Genomic DNA, 26067 nt, shown 5'->3' with positions numbered 1-26067 from the left:
GATCAGATTTTACTCTGGAAACATGTTGGACTCCAGCAACATAAAAAAACTCCAGATAACGAGTCTGAAACTCCAGTTTTTGGCACCGAACCCCTGAGTATGACATCAGGTTGCAGCGCTCCATGATAATGACGCCGTTATTTGATCCAAGTGTGCTGAAGCAGAGATACGTGTCCAAATCTAATCAAAAAACAAAGACGATGATTGTATATTTGGTTTGCTGCTCATTTCAGCAGCCAACTTTACACTCAAAACAGATTTGCTCATGTGGACATTGTATCACCTTTTAGTTTTTAAATACTTATAAATGTGTAAACAAAAGTGATTAAATTTTTTCAGCAAAATGTTCCTCTTTTGGATTAAAACTACACTGCAAAAACACAAAATCTTATTAATTTTTGTTTAGTTTCAAATGCAAATATCTTAGTACACATGAAATAAGACAAAACTAACTTTTCAGTGAAATATAGTATTTTGTTTTAACTCAAATTCCTCATTTTTGATTAAAAAAGATTTTAGTTAGGTTAAGATTTTTTTTCGCTTATGAGGAAAATGTCTTATTCATGGAAAATCTAGCATTTTGTTCAAGATTAAGAAATTGTTTGCTCAAAACAAGCTCCTATATGTTGCCGAAATATTACTTGTATGTTAGTTTTGTCTTTATTTTAAAGATATTTACAGTGGAAACAAGATAAAAGTACGAGGTGAAACTTTGTGTTTTTGCAGTGCAAGTAAAGTCACAGGAATCTGTTATTTTTTAAAATCTGGTTTAGATTCTCCTGGAGGTTTTAGAGGTTCATGTGTCTCCAACAGTCTTGATTAAAATCATAAAATTTCAGTTTAAAGTTGTGCAGAAGCTCAACCAGGTTGAGAGCACCACACTTGGTTTATTCTCCCACCAGCTAAAAATTTCAATAATTTTCTTTCTGTATTTATTATCAATTTCCACCCTGGCTAAAATCCAGGAACATTTATTTGTGTTACCAGCTACATAAAACACAACGGCCATTGAGTTACAGATCAGGTTTTTCTTCTGTTTTATGTCTCTCTGTCTTATCCTGCTGTGCCACCTACTGGCGAGGAACAGAACTGCTAGTGAATCACATCCCAGGTGTTTTCTGATTCAGTTCTTGGATCCGTTCATGGCAGCATGTTGGGCAAGACTGGAGACCTGGCAGGAAATTAATTTACTACTAAGTCTTTTCATTTTTGATTGCATTAAAAGTTAGGTTTTTGTGCACTATTGTGTATTTAAATTAGATTTTTGTTTACTTTTTCTAATTTTCTGTAGTAGTTTTCTGATTGTATCTTGATTTCATCCATTTTTCTTCAGTTCATCACCAGATCTTTTTAATGGTTTTGTCACAACCTTGGCAATGTCACATTTTGTTGTGTTCTGTTTAGTTGAAAATGTTTTTCCATTCATTTGTTACTTTAGGATTTTGTTTTGTTTTCTGACTATTTTTTATTGTTAAAACTTTATTTTTTTAAGTTGCTCGACTCTGCAGATTGCTTGCATTCAGCAACTACGACAACATGAGCAATCTGTAGGTCGAAGGAGCAACATTCCTCCCAAAATTCAGACTCCAAATGGGTGAAAAAGTGACCAGGTTTCCAAAAAATTTTGAAAGTTTGATGAATTGATGAAAAAATACTTTAAAGTGATACAAGAAACACAAATTTGAAGTAATTAATAATTTAATGCATTTACATAAATCTCAAACTGCTCCAAGCAAGGTCCATAAGATACAGATTTAAAATTAAAAGAAAATTATAAACTGCTTAGAGTTGCATCGTGAATAAAAATATTGTCTCACTTTTTATGGGGAAAATGTGCTGAAAATATTTTCTTTAAAACTTTCTTAGCTTGAAACTCATTCTGTGTTTTTAGAGTAAATCAGCAAATAGCATTTTCTTTTTTTAATTTTTAAAAAGAATTAATCAAAGCTTTTTCCGCTTTAGTCTTGAAGAAATGCTGACTGTCCCAGAACAAAGCCGTGCATTGTTGTAACATCCGGTGTAAGTCTGCCCCCTAGTGTTCAAAACATTCTCTGCACCTGCTGATAAGCTGACATCACTGAAGCTGAGTTATAGATGGAAATATACACAAGCTGCATCCTGTACAAAGTAAACAAATAAAAATAAATACTTAATTCAGAGGCATTCAGCAGATGATCAACATCTGCAAAACATTTTATAAATTAAAGCAGTTCTAATTATAAAACCTGAATCTTTCAGGTAAATAAAATCATTTCTTCCTTCCAGGTTTGGGTAAGCATCCCATCGTGGAGGAGAACTTGAGTGCCGACCTCTCGCGCAGCGATAAATGGGAGTATTTCTTCGTTCCTATGGGGGTTGAGGTCCTCAGAGGCAAATCCACAATATGAAGGGGGTTTGGCAGGGAGGGAACCGCATCGGTTCTGTTAGCAGCAGCGAGCGGCCCGACAGGTTCGTCCTGATGGTCTATTCCAAGTCCCTCCAGGTGGGTCTTAAAGGTGGCAGTCTGCTGCTCCAGAGAGCTGAAATTCTCCTGAACTTTGTCAAACTGCAGGAAGAAATGAGTTTTAGATGGTTTACATAACAGGGTTTCTGCTGAAACTCAAATTTAAGACTTTTAAAGATCATTATGAATCAAATTTAAGACTTGTACCATGTCAGTAACGTACAAAGGGAAATTCCTTAACCCCTGTAGTGCCTCAGATTTTGGTACAGAATGAATGTAGCAACAAAACTGCTCCAACAAGAGAAGCATGTTGTCCAGCCACGTGGTGATAAATTTGCACTTAAACCTTGACAGATGCAACAAGCGAGCTAACTAGCAGTGGAGTTTCGCCTCTCTCTTCTTCTTCTTCTTTAAAATTTGGGAGCTTGCATCCATTATTGTTGCACTACTGCCATCTGTTGGATCTTACCTTTTCCTTCATTACCGAGCAACCACATTCTCAAATTTCAATTCTCTCTCAAAATCTATTTCCATTTTCAGTAATCTTCTTTGATTCACATAAAGACTTTTTTAGCTGGCTAGCTAGTTTATCTCCTCTCTCTGTTTCCATTGCATTTATATTAGCAGCTACTCACCAGCTGCCTCAAATCAAAGAATGCAACAAAGAAGTGACTCAAACGCCTGCCTGACAGAAGAATCTTACGAGGAAAAAAAGCTATATAGAATATACGAGATTAATCTAGGATCACAAAATCTAGGATTTGGGAATAATGTATTTAAAGCTAACTTAGCTTTTTTTTAAAAATTAATTTAAGATATTTTAAGGATGCCCTGACATCATGAATAAATCTAATCATCTTTTCTATCAAAGTTTAAAGTACCTGTTCGATGTTGGACTGAAGCAAAAGCTCGGCCCAGACGGACTCGCAGCTGCTGTTCACTTTGGTACTGATGTGAGCGTGACTCCAAGTTAGTTCCTGAGGGAGCAAAACAAAACACTTTCAGCCAAAAAAAACAGAAGATATCAAAGACTTGTTGCGTTGGGAGGAAAGTTGCACCTGTAGGAGCTGTGTGCAGCTTTTCAGGTGAGCCTGACAGGAGTGCAGTTTGGTCCGGTACTGAGCCAACACTGACACCAAGCTCTGGGACACAAAGTGAGAAGACAATTAACGATAAAATGTTAAGTATTGTTAATTAAGCAGCGGTCAGTGCTGCTTACCTCGGCGTCTTCCTGAACCAAAGTCAGGTCTCTGCTGCCCTGGCTGTCGTTTTTGGTGAGTGTCACTCCAGTGTGCAGCTCCTCCAGCTGGGTCCAGAGCCCGTCCAGCCCCTGCAGTAAGTCCTCAACGCTGGACTCAAAGTCGCTCTGGACCTGGACCAGAACCTGGAGGGATGCCGTCCTGTGAGAGGGGAACGATTCTCAATCATTCACATAATGAGAGCGTTTTTCCTTTATGATTTGACTTGCTTCATTTGTTACTTTGGGGTTTTGTTTTGATTTTAATTCCTTTTGGATTATTTTTTACTGTTGAACCTTTTTTTCACATTTTTTAAATATCGTTCCTCAGATGCTTGACTTTCCGGATTGCTTTCTTTCAGCAACTAGACAACACGAGCAACTTGTGGGTTGCAGGAGCATTATTCCTCTGAAAATTCAGACTCCAAATAAGTGAAAAAGGGACCAGGTTTAAAAAAAACCTTAAGAAAGTTTGATGAATTAATAAAAGAAACACTTTAAAGGACCACAGGAAACAAAAAATTATAGAAACAAATAACGTAACAGTGTTATAATAATAGTAATACGATTTACCATTTATCTACTATTTATCATTTATAATGATTAATTATGCTTTTATTTGCTTTCTTAATTTTGTTATTATCTTGCGACTATACAGTCGGCTCCCATTGCTGAATAAACTGTAAAATTGGCCATTATTACTTCCGTAAACAGAGCGCTGCTGGGTGACGTCAACGTTCTTCTAATGCGCATGCGGGTAGCTTTGCGGACGAAAACGGTTAATGTAGAAGTGTAGGCGCACACAGAAAAAAAGTCTGATTTCAGCCAAAAATCGGACATGTTGTCTGAACAGGAGTTTAAATTTCGAGAATTTATCTGATTTTACATTTAAATAAATATATTTAAAATGTTGAAAGCATTAGCTTTAGCTAGTTTGAGCTAAAGTTTATGCTAATCTAACCATTTTCTTGTGTCTCGCGCACACTTACACGTCGTCGTTTGTATTTATTTTGGATTAATAAACATGGTTATTTAATTTGGACGGTTACATAAATGTTTATTTACATACTTAGCTAACTCCCTGTGAGGCCGGGTTCGGTGGTACTGACCTCTGCTGTAGGTAGGCGCAGAGCAGCTTCAGTTTGTCCGTCAGCGCGGAGCCTCGGCCCGCCTCCTCCAGCGTCGCCTCCGGGCCAAAGTTCACCTTATACAGGGTGACAGCCACCGCCTGCAGGGACAGGATTCAGATGAAGACGCTGTTTTTGGTTCAGAATACAAAACAGCGGCAGTTCTATTCTGCCTGAGGCTAAAAAAAATTTTTTTTTAAATCAGTGTAATCCTGAGAGGAACATGTCTTCCTTCTTGATGTTTCCAATCAAAAGACTTCAAACCGATTCTTGATTAAAAACACAGGAGAGCAGAAGACGCCTGAGGCGTCTGTGCCGCTTGGTTCTCCGTCTCACCTGCAGCCTGGAGCGGAGAGCCTCGATGTGGGACACGGCGGGGTCCTGCAGCGGCTCCTGGAGCACACACAGCAGCAAACTGTCGGTCAGGGCCCGGGTCAGAGGAACCGAGGCCTCCGGGGTCCAAACCAGGGGCGGCCCGGAGAGCGGGCTGCAGTTTATAGGAAATAAAAATACAAAATTAATTAGTTATTTTACACAACTGGTGGTAAATGAAGCTGGAAATGAATCTAAAATATTAAAACTTCACCATGAGTACAGATTTTTGCTGATTTCAGGCTCAACCAGCTGCTGTTTCCTCTGTGGAGGTTCCTGCTGAAAACACATCAGCTTCATAAGGGTGCTTCAAAAAATGTTACGTTTTCAAGGTCTGGAAAGTGCTTAATTTCTGTATAAAGTCCTTGAAAGTGCACAGTTTTATATTAAAATTAATTAAAACCCTAAATTGGGAAAATGTTTACAGTTACACAGATTTTTTTGTTTGCTGTCTGAAGTTAAATCAGAGTAGAAATTTCTTGTTTTAGGTTATTACCAAAATTATTTATATTTACTAAATGCTACAAAACTTAACGGAACATCTTTTTAGAGTTTTGTTGTAAAATTTTGAAGAATCCTTAAAAATTTCTAAGTTTTTTTCTTAGTTTGAAAATTTGAATAATCAAGCTCTGAAATTTCCAACATTTTCTACAAAATTTCTGAGATTAACTTTAACATGTTTAACTTGTTTCTAGCAAATTTTTTCAGCTTTTCAAGCTCAGAAAATTTCATTTTTTTGAGAAATTATCTGAGACCAATCTAAAAACATTTTTTTATCAACAATGGTCCTAAATTCATCATATAAATTATATCTTAAAATAATGAATTGAAAATGCCCTCTTGCATTCATTTTTAAATCCAAGGTGTGATGGAAGAGTTAGAAAACCTTCCTTTAAAGTTCTTGAAATTGTTGAATTTTAACGTGGAAAAGCGTACAAACATTTGTAGAACTAGATAATTAAATGCTTAAACCCAATAAATATCACTGTGTTTATGCAGCTTTGCTCACCCTGTTCGGTTCTGGCTGCAGACAGCCTTTCAGAGCGTAAATACCTCCAGCCAGAACTGCCCACAGTAAACACAGTAACAGCAGCCTGCAGCATGCGTCCTCCTCCGGCAGAGCGGGGCCCGGCAGCGCCTCCAGCTGGCAGGCAAACCACACTGCAGCCACCGGGGCGAAGCAGCAGAAAGTTTTCAGAGTCTGGGACCAAAACCTGCCTCCGGGCTGAGCTTCACTTAGGATTTCTATTAAACTGGAAAGGAGAAATACAGAAAAACAACGGATAAATGCAAATAAAACTAAATAGAAGCTGTTAGAAAAAAGGAAGATATTTGCCTTGAAACTTTAACAAAGCAGAAGAAACGTACAAATGCACTTAAATTTAAGTACAGCTTTTTATTATTCTTTTTTGTAAAAGAGACACATAGATTTTTTTTTTTTATTATTTGTTATTAGTAGTGTTTTTAGTGTGAACAATATTGCTCCCCACCTTGGGTGCAACAGTGTTAGGGGCGCCAGAAAATGAAATGTTTTGGATTTTTTACATTTTCTTTTAAAGAAAAAATATTCAAGCACTATTCAAGGATTGTAAAGGAATGTTTTCAGACTTTTCCAGCATAAAACTTTGGAGATACAAACATCTCTCAAACTTTCCAGAAAAACAGAAATTTTCAAGTTTTTTTTCTAGAAAATTTCTCAAGAATTCTCAAAATAATTCTAAAAATTTTTAGATCAACCAAAATTTTAGAGTTTCAGCATTTTTTTTTAATTTTTTTTTTTTTTTAAATCTTTTGTGCACTTTGGCACTTTTGGCACTAAGTGGTATAAATTCCACTTAGTGCCAAAATGCAGTGAAAGTCACTTGAAGCACAAGCTTTGACCTTTGTCCTGGTCAAATAACATGGATGCTTTCATCATTGATGTTTATAAAATGATTAAATCCATCAGGGATTATATGAAAACTACTGAGAATTTAAGTCAGGATATTTCCTTGAGCATGTGATGAACTGGCAGTGCCAGATCGTCTAGGCCAGATTACGGGCTTTCATTCAGAAAACACAGATTTGGTGTTTTCAGTAGTGCAGGACTGGGACTTACTCTTCCCAGTTTGTATACTGTATATGATATACGAACCTGGAGCAAGTTGAATTTTAATTTCTTGGGTTTAACTCAGAGGAAGTGGGCCACATGAGGAACTTGAAATCAAATCCAAACTTTTTCTTAAAACGAGTGACAAGCTGTCAAACGCTAAACAAACGAGGACGGTAATAATCCGCCTGTTAAGAGCTGCTGGATGTTGACAGATTTCTGAAACATTTCCAGTCACAGTGAAACATTTCTGGTTGTTTAAACGCGGCTCACCTGTTGAGAGTCGTCCATTGTTGCTGGTTGTCTGCTGCTGCTCTCTCGCCATCCTCCCTCTCCTCCCTCATCGGTTTACTGGTCCACTCCCAGCCTCCCTTCTCCTCCAGTCCAGCTGCCCTCTGACCTTTGGGGTGAGATGGTGGTTGAATCTGCGACCAAGACATCTGCCGTTTTAATGTCCACTGGTTTAAAACATGATTCGACAGACCAAGCCAGTCGAACAGGCCCGACTGGAGGATTTGTTTTGCCGTTTTACTCCCTTCACTGCATTCCAGCCAGACAGGAATGTGTTAAACGGGCCAGAGTGGAGAGCGATCCCGACTCCACCCAGAAACAGTTTCTGACTCACAAACTACTAAACCTACTGCAGTCTGAGCCCCGATCGCTCAGGAAGGAGTCAACACTGAGATTTAACGGTGATTCACACTAGTTGTTTTTAGGCACTAATCTATAGAGTGCCATTAGGGACATTAAGCAGAATTTAAAAATTTTCATATAAAGTACTAAGAATCCTAGAAGAAATTCTAGAAACTTAAAGCTCTAACTACATCATAAGTTCTAGATAGGCTACATTTAGCCTCTCTGATTTTAAATTGAAGGATGATTTATTTATTTTTTAATCTTGTTGCTTTAATATCTCTTTGCTATGACAACTTTCATGCTTAAATGTTGTTTTAAGCATAAAACAACATTTTCATGTGTTTATGTTTTGTGTGAACTTAGATAAGTTGCATGGTGTTTAAAATAGAAATAAAATAGAAATAATGTAATCTTTGTCATTCAGCTCCAGCTAAGCTAGTGCAGAGTTGCATTGCGGGAATCCAAACTGTATTTTCAGCCTTAAGTCCTGATATCTAGCACCAAGAAAGGCATACGTACTACAGCAATATCGCCTCCAGTCTGTGGTTTTAGTAGTTCCTCCATAAGTTTACCTGCAAACAATCAGAAAACATCCACATTTTATATTATTTACAGAAATTTTGACCAAAAATTGCTGACATTAATATTCTATCATCAACTTGAGGAGGAAAATCGTGTAATTTGTGCCCATGTCCTGAACTACAGTTGTGTGAAGGAGGTCTGAAAACTGGGATCACTTTGTAGTTTGTCTCGTTTCCCCACAGATGGATGCAGTTTTCACTAACGAACAGCAGGTGGCAGCAGAACTGTTTCTGAAGTCATCACACGAAGACACAGGGAGAAGTATAATTTTAAATAAAAGAGAAAGTAATTAAGTATTGTATGTTATATTTAATAAATACTATCATTCTCATCTTTGTTTAACTCGTGATCCGTCTGCTTGGTTTGTGGAGCTTTAGCGGAAGCTGAAAAGAGTAGAAATGTGTCAGCCGTTTGTTAGCTTTAGCTAAACTATTACAGCGTTGCATTGTGGGTAATCAAACTGTATTTTGTACATTAAATTTAACATTTTCCATCGTTTCTATAACCCAGTTATCAAAGAGTGTTTTAGCTAGTGTCGCAAGGCAGCCTCCAGGATCTTTTATTTTTTAAGTTAACAACGTGTTGTGGCACCGTGAGTCATGTGGGTATGTCTGCGAAGGACATCCCGGTGTGAGAGACGAGCAACTCATACTTACCTGGCAGGGGAGATACCATGATCATGAAGGTGGTTCACCCAGGGTGAGGCTCAGCCATTGCACTCCGGTTGTGCTGACCCCTGCGAATTCCCCAAATGTGGGAATCTCGACTGCATAATTTCTGGTAGTGGGGGACTGCGTTCGCGCTCTCCCCTGGTTCACTGTTCATGACAAATATAAATAATGGAACAATGTTCAAGGTAGCTAACAAAAGAAAAGAGTTCCTGCTTTTCTGGTTCAAAACAGAGCAAAATGGATCACAGTGAGTACGATAATGGAACAGATCTTATGGACCTTATAAGAAAGACTTCTATTATAACCTGAGGATTTACTACCTGGTGTTGAGGAGATCCACATAACTCACTATCTGGAGCTGCAGACTTCATATTATATGACGAGCCGCTTACAAACTGTTATTTCGAATATAATAGAAAAAGAACAGACTTGTGGAAAACCAGGAAGAAAAATGACAGATAGTTTAGCTTTGATCAGAGATACTTACACATATTGTCAAGAGAGGAAACTCCCGTTGTCCATTTTAGGAATAGATTTAGAGAAAGCATTTGACAGTGTTAATCACAGGTTTTTAGAAGAAATATTGTGCCATTTTAACTTTGGTAGCAGTTTTATAAAATGGATAAAGATTCTGTACAATGAATGCAGCAGCGTAGTGGTAGTGAACAGGAAAGCAACCCCACCTTTCACAATAAAAGCAGGAGTCAGGCAGGGCTGCCCATTGTCTCCTTTGCTGTTTATTTTAGCCATGGAGCCTTTAGCATGTGCAATAAGACATAACGAAGCTATTAAAGGAATAATTCCTCCAGGGAACTATGGAAAAGATATTAAACTAACTATGTACATGGACGACCTAACTCTTTTATTACCAGATAACAATTCTATACAGGAAAGCTTAAAGATAAGCGAAAGATTCACAGCAGCATCAGGAATGAGGATTAACAAAAATAAAAGTGAGATATTGTTCAGCAACTGGAAAGAGTCCAGGGAAAATTGGGGATTGATAGAAAAAGGCGACACAATAAAAGTTTTAGGCGTCCAAATAGGGAAGAACATGGAAATAGACAACTGGGAGTCAAAACTGCCTAAAATTCAAGGTAAATTGCTGCAATGGAAGGACAGAGAATTATCATTAATAGGCAAAGTGTTAGTGATCAGGACAGAAGTTATATCAACTTTAGCCTTTTTAGCGGCAACCTTTCCGTTACCACACAAAATAATGGCAACAATTCGGAAAATGATGTTTCGATTCTTATGGGGAAGTCAGCATGAAAAACTAAAAAGAGATATCATGTATAGACCTTTGAACGATGGAGGGAGGAATGTACCAAATATAGGGATAAAATTTAAAGCAATGTTTATAACACCGATTCTAAAGGTCTGTTTAAATGTGTGTCCCGAGCCCATCTGGGCCCCCTTTGCCAAATTTTGGCTAGGAGGGCGAGTATTAAAGGCATGGAATAAGAGGATCACTTTACACACACCCTTCTCCGATGGGTATCCTGCATTTTTTAATATAGTGGTCCAGGCACTGAAAGGTGGTATAAAAGAAATTGCACCAGAATCTATTAAAAGAATAACAGTAGAAAGTAAACTATCTCCCTCTGCTAGGTTGACGCCAATCGAGAAATTGAAAGAAGAGGATGTTAGAATAACATGGAAAAATGTTAATAATAAAAATTTGACCAATAACCAGAAGGACTTGGCGTGGCAGATCGCCACCCAATGTTTACCCACAAGGGATTTTTTGTACAAAAGGGACTGTGCAACAAGCCCTAAATGTCCCAGGCTCAGATGTGGGGACAATGAGACAACAAAGCATTTGTTTTGGACATGTCCTATAGTTAGAAAAGTTTGGTCTTTAATGGCACCATGGCTGAATAATTTGTGTAGGGAGGAGCTAACTTATGAAAAGATAGCCTATGGTCTGTTAAAAGATGGTTGGGAAAAAAATGAACTGTTGTGGTGGATTGTAACTAATTGTGTAAAAGAAGCAATTTGGAAATCAAGAAATATTTTAATCTATAAAAATTATGAGACAACGGAAATAAATGTTATAAAGATAGCAGTTTCATTGGTAAAAGACTATATTTGGAAGATGAGTCGTGGGAAAAAAAGGGATGATGATGTTTTGGTATGGAAAGTGCCGGATGGACTACAGAATATTGTTAGATGATTATTTATTTATTTCCTTTCCCTTTTAATCTGACATGAAATATAGTTCCCCCCCTTTGTTATAAATTCCCCTTTGTGTCAATGAAATGATGTACATGTAATAATGTAAGATTGTAAAATTTGTTGAAAACTGCTTGCACTGGAAATTGTATGTTAAGAACCAATAAAAAACTTCTTGAAAATTGAATTGGTTCACCCAGGGTGAGGCTCAGCCATTGCACTCCGGTTGTGCTGACCCCTGCGAATTCCCCAAATGTGGGAATCTCGACTGCATAATTTCTGGTAGTGGGGGACTGCGTTCGCGCTCTCCCCTGGTTCACTGTTAATGACAAATATAAATAATAGCAAACATAACATGTTGAACTGAATCTTTCTAAGTTCACATCTGACACATGATGGGAACAATGTTGCAGTTGAAAGTATCTAACAAAAGAAAAGAGTTCCTGCTTCGTCACCCTGAAATGAATTTTTCTGGTTCAAAACAGAGCAAAATGGATCACAGCGAGTACGATAATGGAACAGATCCTATGGACCTTATAAGACTTCTCTTATAACCTTGAGGATTTACTACCTGGTGTCGAGGAGATCCACATAACTCACTATCTGGAGCTGCAGACTTCATATTATATGACGAGCCGGATGAAAGGAGCAAACTTGCGGAGTGAAAGGACGGAGAATGACTGACAGTTTGGCCTTGATTAGAGATGGCTACCTATATAGTCAGGAAAGGCAACTTTCGACAGCTATTTTAGGGATTGACTTAGAAAAAGCGTTTGACAGTGTAAGCCATACATTTTTAGAAAGAATTTTAGATCATTTTAATTTTGGAGAAACAGTTAAAAGATGGATAAAACTTTATACAATGAGTGTAGTAGCGTAGCGGCAGTGAATGGGACCTTAACTCCCCCTTTGGCTATTAAAGCAGGAGTGAGACAGGGCTGCCCACTGTCCCCGTTGTTATTTATAATAGCAATAGAACCATTAGCATGCGCTATTAGGGAAAACAAAATGATCAAGGGAATAACACCACCTGGTAACGAAGGTAAAGACATAAAATTAACAATGTACATGGACGACCTGACGCTTCTGTTAGCAGATAATGCTTCTATATACGAGAGTTTAAAGATAAGTGAGAAATTTACAAGAGCTTCAGGAATGAAAGTTAATAAGCAAAAGAGCGAGATTTTATATATAAATTGGAGGGAAATAAGAGAAAATTGGGGCTTAATAGAAAAAAAGGATACAATAAAGGTGTTAGGAATACTAATAGGGAAAGACATGGAAACGGACAATTGGAAAGTTAAACTACCAAAACTCCAGGAGAAGTTGATGCAATGGAGAGACAGAGAATTATCCTTCATAGGTAAAGTATCGCTTCTCGGCCTTTTGGCTAAGACAGCGGTCCCCTCCATTGGGTGGTGATAGTGGTAGTCTTTGTGACTTGGCTGTTACCACTGATTTAGAGGTTCAGTAAATTTTGTCCCCGGTTGAGATATTAACCACTAAGTAGTGGAAAATATCTTTTACCTTTTAAGGTTTGTATTTATTGGTGACTTAACTATTTATTGTTTTTAGTAAAGGTTTTAAACCTTTAAACTGGTGGTGCCTCCACTATGGCGGCTAGCCATGCCGGCATGCGGAGGCACCACAGTGTTCGATTTTTATTTAATGAAAAAGTAGAAGAAAATAGAGTAACGAGATTGGACTTTTCAAGAAAATTAATTCAACAGGTACTGAAGTTTCGGCCAGATGACCTGAATTGTATCCTTACCCTGCCTTTCAATAAGGGATATGACGTAAGTTTTTGCTCTGCCGCACTTCTCAAAGAATTTTGGACACGGTTTGAAAATGCTAAGACCCAGTTTTCAGCATTTGACGTCGAGAAGCTGACTGACAACTCCCTGAAAACGGTGATTGTCAGGATGTTCAATGAGACGGTCAGTGCTGAAGATATCTGTATGTGGCTGGGTAGATACTGCACTGTGAGAGGCCAGGCTATGAAGGTGCGGGATGTGGACGGCATCTGGAACTGTGCTTGGCGGGTCCCCATTAAACAATGGGAAGACCCCCAAGGCTTCCAGGGCCTGAAGCATCTCCCCTCAATGATAGTCCTGGGGGAGAACAGAGGCTACATTCACTATCAAGGCCAACCCAAACTGTGCCGGAAGTGCGGCGAGCATGGTCATCTGGCCGAAACTTGTGAAAAGGTTTTCTGTGGTAAATGTCGAGAAGTGGGACACACTTTTGATGAATGTACGAACGGGCGGAAATGTAATTTCGACCTGCACCACCATGTGGGAAGGAAGAGCTCTGTTCACAGGACAGTCTCTGAACCCGCCTTTGTTTTAACGACCGCCCGTTTTTTAACATGGGTTTAACTTAGTCTTATCTCGTTTTAATCCTTTAAAATGTCGTACTTGATTTTAGCCATCATACTCATGACTCTCACCTTCTCAACCATCAATGTTAGAAGTGTGAAGTCGCGAGTTAGAGCCCAGAGTGTTTGATCCTTTTTAAGCTCCGTACAGTCGGATGTGTTTTTACTACAAGAATGTTCACTCCCGTTTTTAAAGAACTACACCCAGTGGCAGGACTTGTGGCCACGGCCGTCTATATGGAGCAGCTCGAACGAAAATAAAAATGACGGCGTGGCCATTTTAATAAACAACCCGCACATCTTGGTGAAGGGGAGCACCGTGGTGAGAGAGGGACGAGCACTTTTAGCAAATCTGACTTTAAACGGACCGGATTTTAACCTCCTAAATATTTATGGCTTTACTGACAAACAGGACAGGTATGACTTTTTAGAGGAACTGCAGCCCCACATGCTGGGAACTAAAACCTTTAATAAGTGGGGAGATTTTAATTGTATTTTATCTAGAAAAGACAGGAAAAGAAACAGACAATTAAAAATGATAAAAAGTGATTTTAGAACCCCTGTAGCTTTTAACCTGCCACCTGCATACGCTTTTATACGGAAATTTTTAGAACATTTTAAACTAGAAGGAGAGGAGAGCAAGATTTTAACAAATCATCGTTTTATTATTTCTGACGTTCAGGACCGGGAACCAGTGACTCCAGTGCGCGGCCTCCTGTATGGAGACGCCTCCACGGTTTGGCGCAACGTGAGCCATCCCGTCCTTCCAAACAGACTCCAGGGCCTGTCATGGATGGTGGCTCATGGGATCCTGCCGGTCAGAGCCGTCATGCACTCCCACGGCATGTCACCGACGTCCATCTGCCCCCGACCCGGTTGTGGCGCGCCGGAGTCGGTGAGGCACCTGCTGTGGAAGTGCAGCGCTGCTGTGGACCTGTGGGCGAAGGCCGGCTCCTTGCAATTCCCACACTTGCCAGCAAGGGAGGTCCACCATGCACAGCTAGTGCTGTAAGGGGTGAGCCAGCAGAAAATGACTAAAAAAAGACTTTGCTGAGATGTGGCTCACCATAGCCTCCAAAAAAGCGCCATTTGGACCTCCAGAAACCTGCTGGTGAGCAGGCGCAGGCAGACGCCCCCCGTGGCTGTGATCCGGATGGTGGCAGCAAAAAGAGAAACATCAAGGGCTGCAGGTGGCGAGCCAAGGACACAGCCACCAAGAAGAATCGCCTGCGCCTCCGTGGACGAAGGAACCGGCGCTCCACGAACAGAGGTCCAAGCAGCGGCGGCCTGGCTCTCCGGGTGAGGCAGGAGGGAAGGAGCTTTGGGGCAGGGATCCCCTCTGAGCACCAGCGCTGTCTGGAAGGTCGGGACGGCTCCGGACTTGGGAAGGAGTCACCCCGGTCTTGCCCAACTTTTAACACACAGAGATTTTGTATTTTATATTCTTGTTCTTAGCTTCTTTTAGCCTAAATTGATGAAATAGTAAGTTTTTTAAAGAACATGAAAATTTCTGTATAATTGTAATATGCAATGTTTTTAAATGCTTCAAGTAACAATAAAAATTTTCGAAAGAAAAAAAAAAATTATATCCACCCTGGCCTTTCTTGCATCAACTTTCCTGATGCCTCATAGAATAATGACAGCAGTTAGAAAAATGGTGTTTGGCTTCCTTTGGGGAAGCAGACAAGAGAGACTGAAAAGAGAAATTATGTATAGACAATTAGAAAAAGGGAGGAGAGAGGTACCAGATATAGGAACAAAATTTAGAGCTCTGTTCATCACGCCAATCTTGAGCGTGTGCCTGAATTTACCTCCAGAACCGTCATGGGCCCCTTTTGCAAGAAAGTTGGAACAAAAGAGTAATTTTGCATAAGCCCTTTGCAGATAGATATCCTGCTATGTTTCAGACGGCAATACAAGCGCTGAGATGTGGCTTACAAGAAATCTCACCAGAAAGAATTAAGAGGATAAAAATAGAGAATAAATTGGCATTTTATGATAAATTGACACTGTTGAGACGTTTACTCCAGACACGCACCATACATGCACGCACACACAACTACGGACACAAAGATTCTGCACAAAAGCCTTTTGTTTCATACGGACACTTTCTGTAGAAACGAAACTTAACTTTAGCTCATCGTCTGACCACTAGGCAGTGACGTAACACACCAGCAGACCAGGAGGCGGACTTTAGGATATAAGCAAGGTGTCTTCCGTGTTTGAGCAGATGCTGTATAGATTCGGGCCTTTACACTTGACATCCACATAAGCCTGTAAGGGTAAGCGTCTCTTTCTTTTTAGCGCTAAAAAGAATAAAATAAGTAAACTCTGATTGTTCTGTGTTGGCTGATTTCCTGTTCGTGTGCTCACACGTTTTGGGTCCGTCGAGTTTAAATCACAACAACACCAATAGAAAAACTGAACGAGGAGGAAGTTAAAAAAACATGGAAAAATGTGAATAATAAAAACTTATCGAATACCCATAAAGACTTGGCTTGGCAAATTGTGGATAAATGTTTACCTACAAGAGACTTTTTATACAAGAGAAATTGTACAAAAAGGCCGAGATGTCCTAGAGCTAGATGTGGGGACGAGGAGACGATCAAACATTTGTTCTGCACATGTCCCTTTACAAAAAGAGTTTGGACGTTAATGTTACCATGGTTGAGCAAGTTGCATAATGTGATTTTAACTTATGAAAATATAGCGTACGGGTTATTGAAAGAGGACTCGGAAAGAAATGAAATCAGGTGGTGGATCATAATTAACTGTGTCAAGGAGGCAATCTGGAAAACAAGAAATATTTTGATATACAGAAGATACAAAATAATTGAAACAAATGTTATAAAGATGGTGGGTGAGTCAGTTAAAGATTACATTTGGAAATAGAGTCAGGGAAGCCGTCCGTAATGCTCCACTCGAGACTTGAACACAGGTATGACGAGAATCCCACGAACACCAGGGATTACCACTGTACTTAAATAGGCTGAACACATGATTGCGAACACAAAACACCTGCACTAATTAAACCAGGCGGAAGGGGAGGCCAGAAGGAGAACAAAAACATTTCCTGACATTCAGAGCTTTTGCAGTCAGTAAAGAGTTTTAAAAGAGGAAAATCTCCGGGCTCAGATGGACTCCGTTTAGAATTTTATTTAACATTTTGGGACATTTTAGCACCTGATTTAATCATCGTTTTTACTGATTTTAGTAAACTAGACACACTCCCAGACAGTTTTAGAACAGGAATAGTTACACTTTTATACAAAGATAAAGAAAAAACAGATCTTAAAAACTGGAGACCCATCACCCTTTTAAACGTCGATTGCAAAATTTTTAGTAGACTTTTAGCAGCCAGGATGCGTCGAGTGTTGGGGGATCTAATCCACCCGGATCAAGCCTGCACGGTGCCGGGAAGGAGGATCACGGACAGCCTGGTACTGATCCGAGACACCATCTGTTTTGCGAGAGACAGAAACATTCGGCTGATAGTCCTAAATCTAGATTTCGAGAAAGCTTTTGATCGGGTCTCGCACCAGCATTTTTTTCGGGTACTGCGAAAAATGGGTTTTCCTGGGAGGTTCGTAGCGTGGGTGGGACTGCTGTACCGAGACATCTCCAGCAGATTCATGGTTAACGGGTTTCTGACAAAAGCAGTGAAAGTGAACTGCTGTGTCCGTCAGGGTTGTCCGTTATCCGCCCTTCTCTATGTGGCCTGCACGGAGCCGCTGGCGCAGATCTTGAGAAGGACCCACAGATTTTAGGAGTAACAATACCGGGGAGTGGAGGGCAGATAGCTAAATGTCTTTTATATATGGATGATTTTAACATTTTATGTACTGACCTTTTATCAGTAGACAGAGTTTTTAAATTAACGGATTGGTTCAGCAAAGCGTCAGGTTCAAAAATAAACAAAGGAAAACAAAAGCACAATTTTATGGACCATGGAGAAATAGTGAAAAGACAGGATTGCAGTTTCAGGGAACACAAGAACTAAAAATACTGGGTGTAAAATTTGACAAGAATGGGGAAGGAGAGACAAATTGGACAGAAAAAATCAGGAGAGTAAATCAGGATTTAGGATTGTGGGGACTAAGATCACTGACGCTAGAAGGCAAGATTTTAATAGTGAAAGCAGTGATTTTACCAGTGTTTTTATTAACCAGTTCTGTTTTTATTCCTCCTAGGAGAGATTTTAGAGCTGCAACAGGCCATTTTTTATTTTTTTTGGGGCTCCAAATGGGAGAGACTGAAAAGAGAAATACAAGTCCCAGACTTGTACTTGTTTTTAGGCAGTCTTTACACCAGCACTCACCTCAAACAAGCCATGAACATCTCCAGTAATCACAAAACAAACACTATGACCAGATTCTGGCTGGGTTCTTATCTAAGAAAATTAAAACTGATTTTAAAACCCCAGTAGCTTTTAACCTGCCACCTGCATACGCTTTTATACGGAAATTTTTAGAACATTTTAAACTGGAAGGAGAAGAGAGCAAGATTTTAACTAACCATCGTTTTATTATTTCTGATGTTCAGGACCGGGAACCAGTGACTCCAGTGCGCGGCCTCCAGTATGGAGACGCCACCGTGGTTTGGCGCAACGTGAGCCATCCCGTCCTTCCAAACAGACTCCAGGATGTCATGGATGGTGGCTCATGGGATTCTGCCGGTCAAAGCCGTCATGCACTCCCGCGGCATGTCACCGATGTCCATCTGCCCCCGACCCGGTTGTGGCACGCCGGAGTCGGTGAGGCACCTGCTGTGGGGGTGCAGCGCTGCTGTGGACCTGTGGGCGAAGGCCGGCTCCTTGCAATTCCCACACTTGCCAGCAAGGGAGGTCCTCGAACCACAGCTAGTGCTGTACGGGGTGAGCCACCAGACAATCCCGAAAAAGGACTTTGCGGAGATGTGGCTCACCCTAGCCACCATCAAAGACGCCATTTGGACCTCCAGAAACTTGCTGGTGAGCAGGCCCAGGCAGATGCCCCCCGTGGCTGTGATCCAGATGGCGGCAGCGAGAAGAAAAACATCCAGAGATGCAGGTGGCGAGCCAAGGACTCAGCCACCAAGAAGAATTGCCTGCGCCTCCGTGGACGAAGGAACCGGCGCTCCACGAACAGAGGACCCAGCAGCGGCGGCCTGGCTCTCCGGGTGAGGCAGGAGGGAAGGAGCTTTGGGGCGGGGATCCTCTCTGAGCACCAAGCGCTGCTTGGAAGGACGGGACGGCTCCGGACTTCGTAAGGCAGGGGTGCTCAATAGGTCGATTGCGGGAAGGTTTTGAGATGATCTCGGCAGTAGGTGACAAACTGAACGCCACCAGGACGCTGAGACCAGCACTTCCTCTTCTGACGCACTTATCGAAATATTCACTAAGATCCTAAACGTTTGTAGCTTCATTAAAGAATAATAATTTTTCTTTAAAATCAACAAAACCTATAAAAATGTATATTCTCAGTAATTACTGTTTCAACAAGGTGTTGTTTTTTACCTTTGTTTACCTTTGCTGTGGCGCATCAGCTGCTGTAGTTTCTAAACGTTCAATAAACGACAGAACTTGGACTAATGGGCTCTTTGCACCTGCCGCGCTGACGTCACAACCGCATGCGCAAATGCGGCTCTCTTTTTTCCGCTTTGAGTTACCGTGACAGCTAGAAAAGACAGTCTTATTTCAGACCCAAATAAAACAATACTATGAACATTGCTGTCTTCCTAATATAATGGGCTTTTAAGTTTTCATGGATTTCCAAACGATCCTGAATTCAGAAGACGATGGCTTGTAAATATTCGTTGCTACCAGTTAAAGCTAACGCTGCACAGCAAAGTTTACAGCCTTCACTTCACTCCAGATCAACTTCTTCAGCCTAAAGAAGAAGGTAAAGGAGCTTCCTGTGTTATTTCCATGGAATCACTTCTGTATTCAGCCTGAAAGAGAGTTTATGGGAACCAGAGAGCAGACCAGAGCCAGACAGCCGAGTTACTGATCCGCCTGTACAAACCGCTGTAAACACCGTCCTGCTTCACAAGAAACATGCAAAACTAATAAAGCGAAGTAACACGGAGACCTTAAGGAACACGGCCATATTTTTCTAAAAGCAACAACTCTGAACCTGAACAGTCAGCTGAACTGGAACTCCGACACCAGAGCTGCTCTACTGTTAAGCTACGGGCTTGTTGTTCCTCAGGCTTCAGAAGCAAAAAGCCTGAACCGTAAAATCCCCATTACTTGGTCTCTGACACTGACGACAATAAACGTACGTAATATACTTGAAAACAAGGTAAAACATTGTGCGTTAATGAATGATGAAAAACGTTTAGATACTTAAATAGCACATTTTTACAAGAAAAATGTCTAGCATAAGCTAAAGCTAATGTTAGCCACAAAGTTTAAAGAAAGTAAAACTCACCTTCGTATCTGTGTATAACGAGGCGAACATCTTAAAACCTTTCTCCAGCTTACTTGTTGGGGCTTCGGATCGATGTTCATCATTAATTGTTACCTTGAACAAGCCCTGAAAACACCCAGTGTAAAGAGCCTTTTTCAATAGATCGGAAACAATTGAACCGCTTTTCCCCGAACGCGGAAGCTAAGGTGCAAAGAGCCCTTTGGCTCGTTCGTTTGTGAGTATAAGTCATGGACCTTACCAGAGGGGCCGCTTTTCATTGGCTGATGCCCATTCTATGTGGTCACGTGCGTGGCCGTCTCACAAACACACTTAGCTTCCCGTTAGCTAAGTACAGCATAATGGCAGAACTGATACAACTTCTACACCTTGAAGCCTGTCTGCTACACAGTCTTACGTTAGCTAAACAGATCAATATGCAATGTGTCTGTATCTGACATACACTAAAGATTTTATTTTAGCAGAAAAGGCTTTGGACCAGAGGTGTGACCAAGTCACTGTGTTGCAAGTCTCAAGTAAGTCTCAAGTCTTTGTCCTCAAGTCCGAGTCAAGTCTCAAGTAAAGACAGGCAAAAGTCGAGTCAAGTCTCAAGTCAGGAACCTTTAATTTCAAGTCATTTCGAGTCGTTTTTATTTTATTTATTTTTTATAATTTGCAATTATACAAAAAATTCAAATAATAGACCATTTGTTCGTTTTAAAATATGTATTTATCTCAAATGATAGAACATGTGTAGCTGAACACAAAGTATAAAAAACATTTTTAAATTGGACCACTTTATTGCCCAGTTCTGTTAAACTTGATATTCAATAAAAAAAGACGAAAATGCTGACATTTCCACAGCACAATACAAAGAACCATAACAGCAGTTTTTTCCTCTTTTCTCTGACCTGTCAAAACAATATATTGTCAATATAATTTCCCAACGTAGATGTCTTCAAATACACCAACCATCCTTAGATGATACTAGACCCGGCTCATCATCATGATGGGACAGAGAGACTCTGTTCTCTGTGTTCAGGTCCAGAATCTGCTTTCTGTTCCGGAGCCCCGCTCACTATCCACCGGCTTCCTGAGCTAACACGGTGCACATTATTTGTGGAGGCATTTGGAGGACCGGATTTATGGTAAATCATCACCAATTTAACCCGGAGTACACATGCTAACACGAAGTTAGCTAAAGTCAACTATCTTACAGCAAAAGAAAAGTGCCACCTACCGATCTCTGTGAAGCTTCAAATGCCGGACAAAGTTGGACGTCGTGGCATCTCCATCCGATATTCTCTTCTTGCATGTTTTACAAGTTGCAGTTCGTTTTTTAGTCGAAAGTTCATAACCTACGTAGCCAAAAGAAATTACTCGCGGAAGCATATTCGAGCGGTTATTTCGTTCCCTGAGCTCTGTAGCTTTGCCGCGTTTTTTTAAACGTCCAAATCCTGTTAATTTGATTGGTTGTGCTGCAGCTACGTACACATACATACATAAGGAGAGAGGAAAAACATAGTGACGGTCTGCGCATATTGATACGGAATGAGTGAAATTAATTAATGACGCCACTTTATAAATAATGTGTTTTAAATTTGAAGACTTTGAGTAAAAAATATCAAGTCTTTTCAAGTAAACAGCTTCAAGTCGAGTCAAGTCCCAAGTCAATGGCATGAAAGTCAAAGTCAAGTCCGAGTCTTTGAGCATTTTTTCAAGTCAAGTCTCAAGTCGTGATTTTAACGACTCGAGTCTGACTCGAGTCCAAGTCATGTGACTCGAGTCCCCACCTCTGCTTTGGACTAAACTGTTACTCGTGTTAGCCACGCTAGCTCCAAGTACAGCTAGTCAATCAACCATCGCTGTGTTCAGGGAAGCGCTGATCAATAATCGAGAAATAAATATCAAGCCTGGAAACTTGATATCCTAACGGACTCTTAAGGGGCGCAGGCGGTTGCCACGGTAACCACGGTAACAGGTGTGCTTAAACTACAAAGAGAGAGAGAGTAAAAAGGTAGGAGTGGTTTTGAGTTGATCACCTGTTCGGGTTATTTTACCTTTGTTTACCTTTGCTGTGGCGCATTACAGCCGCTGTAGTTTCTAAACGTTGGACTAATTACCTCGTTCGTTTGTGAGTTTACGTCATTCACAACAAACATCAAATAGAACAAATATATCTCATAAAATTTTAACAAACAAATGGCTTCTACCGCGGTAATTATGTGAAATTAAATGAATTATATCCCAACTTCAGAAGATTTGCCTTTACCTTTACAGAGCTCTTTGGTTCCTCCTATCAGTCTGTAGCTTCTCATATTGACGTCATCAAACCAAATTTCAGATCTACCATAACTGACTGACACCTGCTGGCCTCAGGTTTGCAACCAGCTTGTGACTGAGAAACCAGTAACCTCCTCCCAGTGACAGAGTCTCACTGTGGAAGAAACTGCATTGGGTTTTCTATCACTGTAATATTTCTACTTTAACTGTCGATATTTGTCGATGTTTAATTTGCCATTTTTATGTCTTCGTGTCATGAGGTAGATCTCAGCCGGCTGACGAGAGAGAAAGTAGATCTTGGTCTCAAAAAGTTTGGGCTCCCCTGTCCTGCTCAACTTTTAAACATACAGACATTTTTTTATATATATCCTTGTTCTTATCTTATTTTAATTTAAATTAATTGAAGAGTTGTATTTATTAAAAGAAAAGTAAAAAAAATTCTGTATAACTGTGCAATGCCATGTTTTAAAATGTCCCAAGTAACAATAAAACATTTTGAAGCTTGAAAGTATACAATTTTAAAATTTCTCAGTTTCTTATTTTGAATTTTTCATATTTTTTATTTTTTCTCTCCGGATCCGACTGTGTTTAGTTAAATGTTAAATCCTAAAGTGACTCAGCGAATATTTAATTTCCCACCGTGAGTCAGAACCAGATGTGTGAAGTTGCTAATCGCCAGCCAGAGGAATGAACCGCATACTTACCTGGCAGGGGCGACTCCATGATCCTGTAGGTGGATCGCCCAGGGTGAGGATCAGCCATTGCACTGCGGCGATCTGACCTCTGTGAATTCTCCACATGGGAGAATCTCAACTGCACAATTTATGGTAGTGGGGGACTGCGTTCGCGCTCTCCCCTGGTACTAATGTCAAATGATAAATTATGTGATACTGTCTGGATCAATTTATACATGATATTAAAGACTGAAATAAATAGCTAAAGCTACTGGAATGAGGATCAGTGCCTCCAAATCCAAGGCCTTGGTCTTGGGGGTGGTGGTGTCCTGCCCCAAGTGGAGGAGTTCAAGTATCTTGGGAGCTTGTTCACGAATGAGGGAAGAACGGAGCAGGAGATCGACAGGCGGATTGGCAGCGTCTCTGGTCCGTCGTGGTGAAGAGAGAGCTGAGCCAAAGAGCGAAGCTCTCGATTTACCGGTCGATCTACGTTCTCATCTATGGTCATTAGTTTTGGGTCGTGACCAAAAGAACGAGATCGCGGATACAAGCGGCCGAAATGGGTTTTCTCCTTTGGGTGTCTGGGCTCTCCCTTAGAGATAGGGTGAGAAACTCAGTCATCAAGGAGGGACTCAGAGTAGAGCCGCTGCTCCTTCACATCGAGAGGAGCCAGTTGAGGAGCATCTGGTCAGGATGCCTCCTGGACGCCTCCCTGGTGAGGTGTTCATGTCCCACCGGGAGGAGGCCCCGGGGAAGACCCAGGACACGCTGGAGGGACTATGTCTCTCGGCTGGCCTGGGAACGCCTCGGGATTCCCCTGGAGGAGCTGGAACAAGTGGCTGGGGAGAGGGAAGTCTGGGCCTCCCTTCTGAAGCTGCTACCCCCGACACCCGACCCCGGATAAAGCGGAAGAAGATGGATGGATGGATAAATAGCTTTCCGTGTACTTCTAAATCTGCTCCTTAGTCGCATCTTTTCGGGCTTGCTACTGCCTCTAGTGGCGTGGGGGTGGTAACACAACTAATCTAATTATATTACTAAATCAGAATACCACAAAGTCTTTATTATTTACCATTAATTTCGGCATTACTGGCAACGTAAAAGATAAATTATCTTATAAAACACCATATATTTTCATTTTCTTACAGATGTAGAGCTAATTAAATGACAATACATTATAAATACAGTAATATCTATATATCTCCATCAGTTATAGGAAGAACAAACAAATTAATTAGGTACACAGCAGAATAACAGCCCAGGTTGTTACAACCAGAGTTGTTAAACTGATATAAGCAAAAATTCACATTTTTGTTTTTATGGTTCCATGTATATTATTTTGAGAGACATTGTATTGATAGAGTCTTACATATAGGAAAAAATAAGATGAAACTATTTAGTCTATCAACGTGGAAATTTTCTTTCGACTCTTTACCTTATTCATATTCATAGAATCCCAATATCAACAATTTGTGAATAGAGGAAAACACCTAGCTATAGGTAAATGTTATCATTTAGTTGGTTAAGAATACTTATTATAATTATTAGCATCTATTATATTAAGTAGTTTGCAGTTTAAATAATCCATACCTCAAATTTTAGATGTTTTTGTAACTCAGTATAAGGCAGTGAATACTTGAAAGGCATATTAGTCTAAATCAGTAGGAAGAATAGCATACATACTTATTTTGTGACTGATTTTGTCTCCTGTTGACAAGAAATAAATTTAGTCAGTTATTGTGTACCTTTGCATTGAATCAGTTTCTTTATCCCCACTAATGAATGCAGTTTCTCCTTATGAACAGCAGGTGGCAGCAGCTCGTCATAAAGAAAAGAAGTGGTTGAACTGTAAGTAAAAGAAAAACTAATAAAATGTTTGTGTTCTGTTTATAAAGTAGTTGTTAGTAACACGGTAACGTTTATTTGACTCCTTATGTCTGGTTTTTGAGGCGTTGGAAGATGTTTAAACAGTAAAAATATGTCAGTTGTTTCTTAGCTAACAGCGCTGCATTATGGGTAATCAAACCTTATTTTGAACATTAAATCTAAATTTTTCCTGGTTTCTATAGCCCAGTTACCCCAGAATGTTTTAGCTAGTGGAGCACTAGCCACCCAGCTCTGTATTTGCTTTAAAGCTAACAAAATGTTGTGGCACCGTGAGTCATGTGGGTATGTCTGCGAAAGACATCCCGGCGTGAGAGACGAACAACTCATACTTACCTGGCAGGGGAGATACCATGATCATGAAGGTGGTTCACCCAGGGTGAGGCTCAGCCATTGCACTCCGGTTGTGCTGACCCCTGCGAATTCCCCAAATGTGGGAATCTCGACTGCATAATTTCTGGTAGTGGGGGACTGCGTTCGCGCTCTCCCCTGATTCACTGTTAATGACAAATGTTGTTCGCTAAAATGCGTGCGGATAGGTTGAGGCACGTTTACCTTGGTTGGGTTCGTTCTAAGTTTATTTCATTATTGGTTATTTTTACGTTATTTATTTATTAATGGTGTTTGTTTACAGTCACTTTTGTTTTGATTAATTTCCTCCTATATTTTCATTTCCTTTCCAACTGAACCCGTCAAGAATATCTGACGAATTTTCATTAAGAGTTTATTAGTTTACTATTCACTGATGTATTTCAATACAGAGTATGGAGTCATGCTGCCATCTAGCGTTTAAAATTAGAATTACATTGTGAATGAGATTCCCATTCCAAAAATGCCGTTTTTATTAGAGCACAAATAGATGATTTAAGCTGTTTTTAGGTGCTGCAAACAGGTCTAAATAACTGAAACCTGACATAGAAAATGTGTTTTAATGTTGTAATAATAATAAAACATATTAAACATAATAGCTCTTTTTTTTAAAGTCATTAAAGCAGGAGGAATTATGTGTTAGTATTGGGGGAGGGAGGCCAAAAAGGCTAAATGTGATTACAAAATTAGACAGTATTATGTATTTCCCAGGCACATAGAACCATTTTAACTCACTATGTTACCTTCATTTGTTATAAAAAT

General features: G+C 40.2%; 1 protein-coding gene, 3 non-coding genes and 2 pseudogenes across 5 annotated transcripts; 5 read left to right on the top strand and 1 right to left on the bottom strand.

The window, feature by feature from the left end:
• Positions 1 to 1680: 1680 nt before the first annotated feature.
• On the bottom strand, positions 1681 to 9064 carry LOC116708169 (uncharacterized). 2 transcript variants are annotated; one of them, XM_032545995.1, is made up of 12 exons: positions 8807 to 9064; positions 8592 to 8716; positions 8420 to 8476; positions 7542 to 7668; positions 6189 to 6432; positions 5394 to 5458; positions 5144 to 5294; positions 4790 to 4908; positions 3663 to 3843; positions 3502 to 3585; positions 3325 to 3420; positions 1681 to 2545 (listed from the first exon to the last, which is right to left on the bottom strand). In XM_032545995.1, the coding sequence occupies exons 2-12, from the start codon at positions 8593 to 8595 to the stop codon at positions 2249 to 2251; spliced, it is 1425 nt and encodes a 474-aa protein (XP_032401886.1). In that variant the 5' UTR covers positions 8596 to 8716; positions 8807 to 9064; the 3' UTR covers positions 1681 to 2248. The 2 variants fall into 2 exon arrangements, with proteins under 2 accessions (XP_032401886.1, XP_032401888.1); XM_032545997.1 differs by having other exon boundaries at positions 5394 to 5455; positions 8592 to 9063.
• Positions 9065 to 9134: 70 nt separating this feature from the next.
• Positions 9135 to 9298, top strand: LOC116708359 (U1 spliceosomal RNA). The gene has a single exon (XR_004336652.1). It is a non-coding gene; the product is annotated as a U1 spliceosomal RNA (small nuclear RNA).
• A 2161-nt stretch (positions 9299 to 11459) lies between these two features.
• LOC116708373 (uncharacterized) lies at positions 11460 to 11646 on the top strand (annotated as a pseudogene).
• A 3118-nt stretch (positions 11647 to 14764) lies between these two features.
• LOC116707959 (uncharacterized) lies at positions 14765 to 19126 on the top strand (annotated as a pseudogene).
• Positions 19127 to 23074: 3948 nt separating this feature from the next.
• On the top strand, positions 23075 to 23237 carry LOC116708368 (U1 spliceosomal RNA). The gene has a single exon (XR_004336659.1). It is a non-coding gene; the product is annotated as a U1 spliceosomal RNA (small nuclear RNA).
• Positions 23238 to 25264: 2027 nt separating this feature from the next.
• On the top strand, positions 25265 to 25428 carry LOC116708358 (U1 spliceosomal RNA). The gene has a single exon (XR_004336651.1). It is a non-coding gene; the product is annotated as a U1 spliceosomal RNA (small nuclear RNA).
• The last annotated feature ends 639 nt before the right edge of the window (positions 25429 to 26067 follow it).

The sequence above is a fragment of the Xiphophorus hellerii genome, chromosome 18 (assembly GCF_003331165.1).
Source record: "Xiphophorus hellerii strain 12219 chromosome 18, Xiphophorus_hellerii-4.1, whole genome shotgun sequence".
NCBI classification, from domain to species: Eukaryota; Metazoa; Chordata; class Actinopteri; order Cyprinodontiformes; family Poeciliidae; genus Xiphophorus; species Xiphophorus hellerii.
This window is presented reverse-complemented; position numbering and strand designations above follow the sequence as displayed.

Excerpts from the sequence above, each read along its gene's own strand:
- LOC116708169 (XM_032545995.1), bottom strand. Across the intron at positions 5,295-5,393 it reads AGCAAAAATCTGTACTCATG|CCCGCTCTCCGGGCCGCCCC; the intron begins GTGAAGTTTTAA and ends TATAAACTGCAG. Across the intron at positions 3,586-3,662 it reads TGGTTCAGGAAGACGCCGAG|AGCTTGGTGTCAGTGTTGGC; the intron begins GTAAGCAGCACT and ends TTTGTGTCCCAG.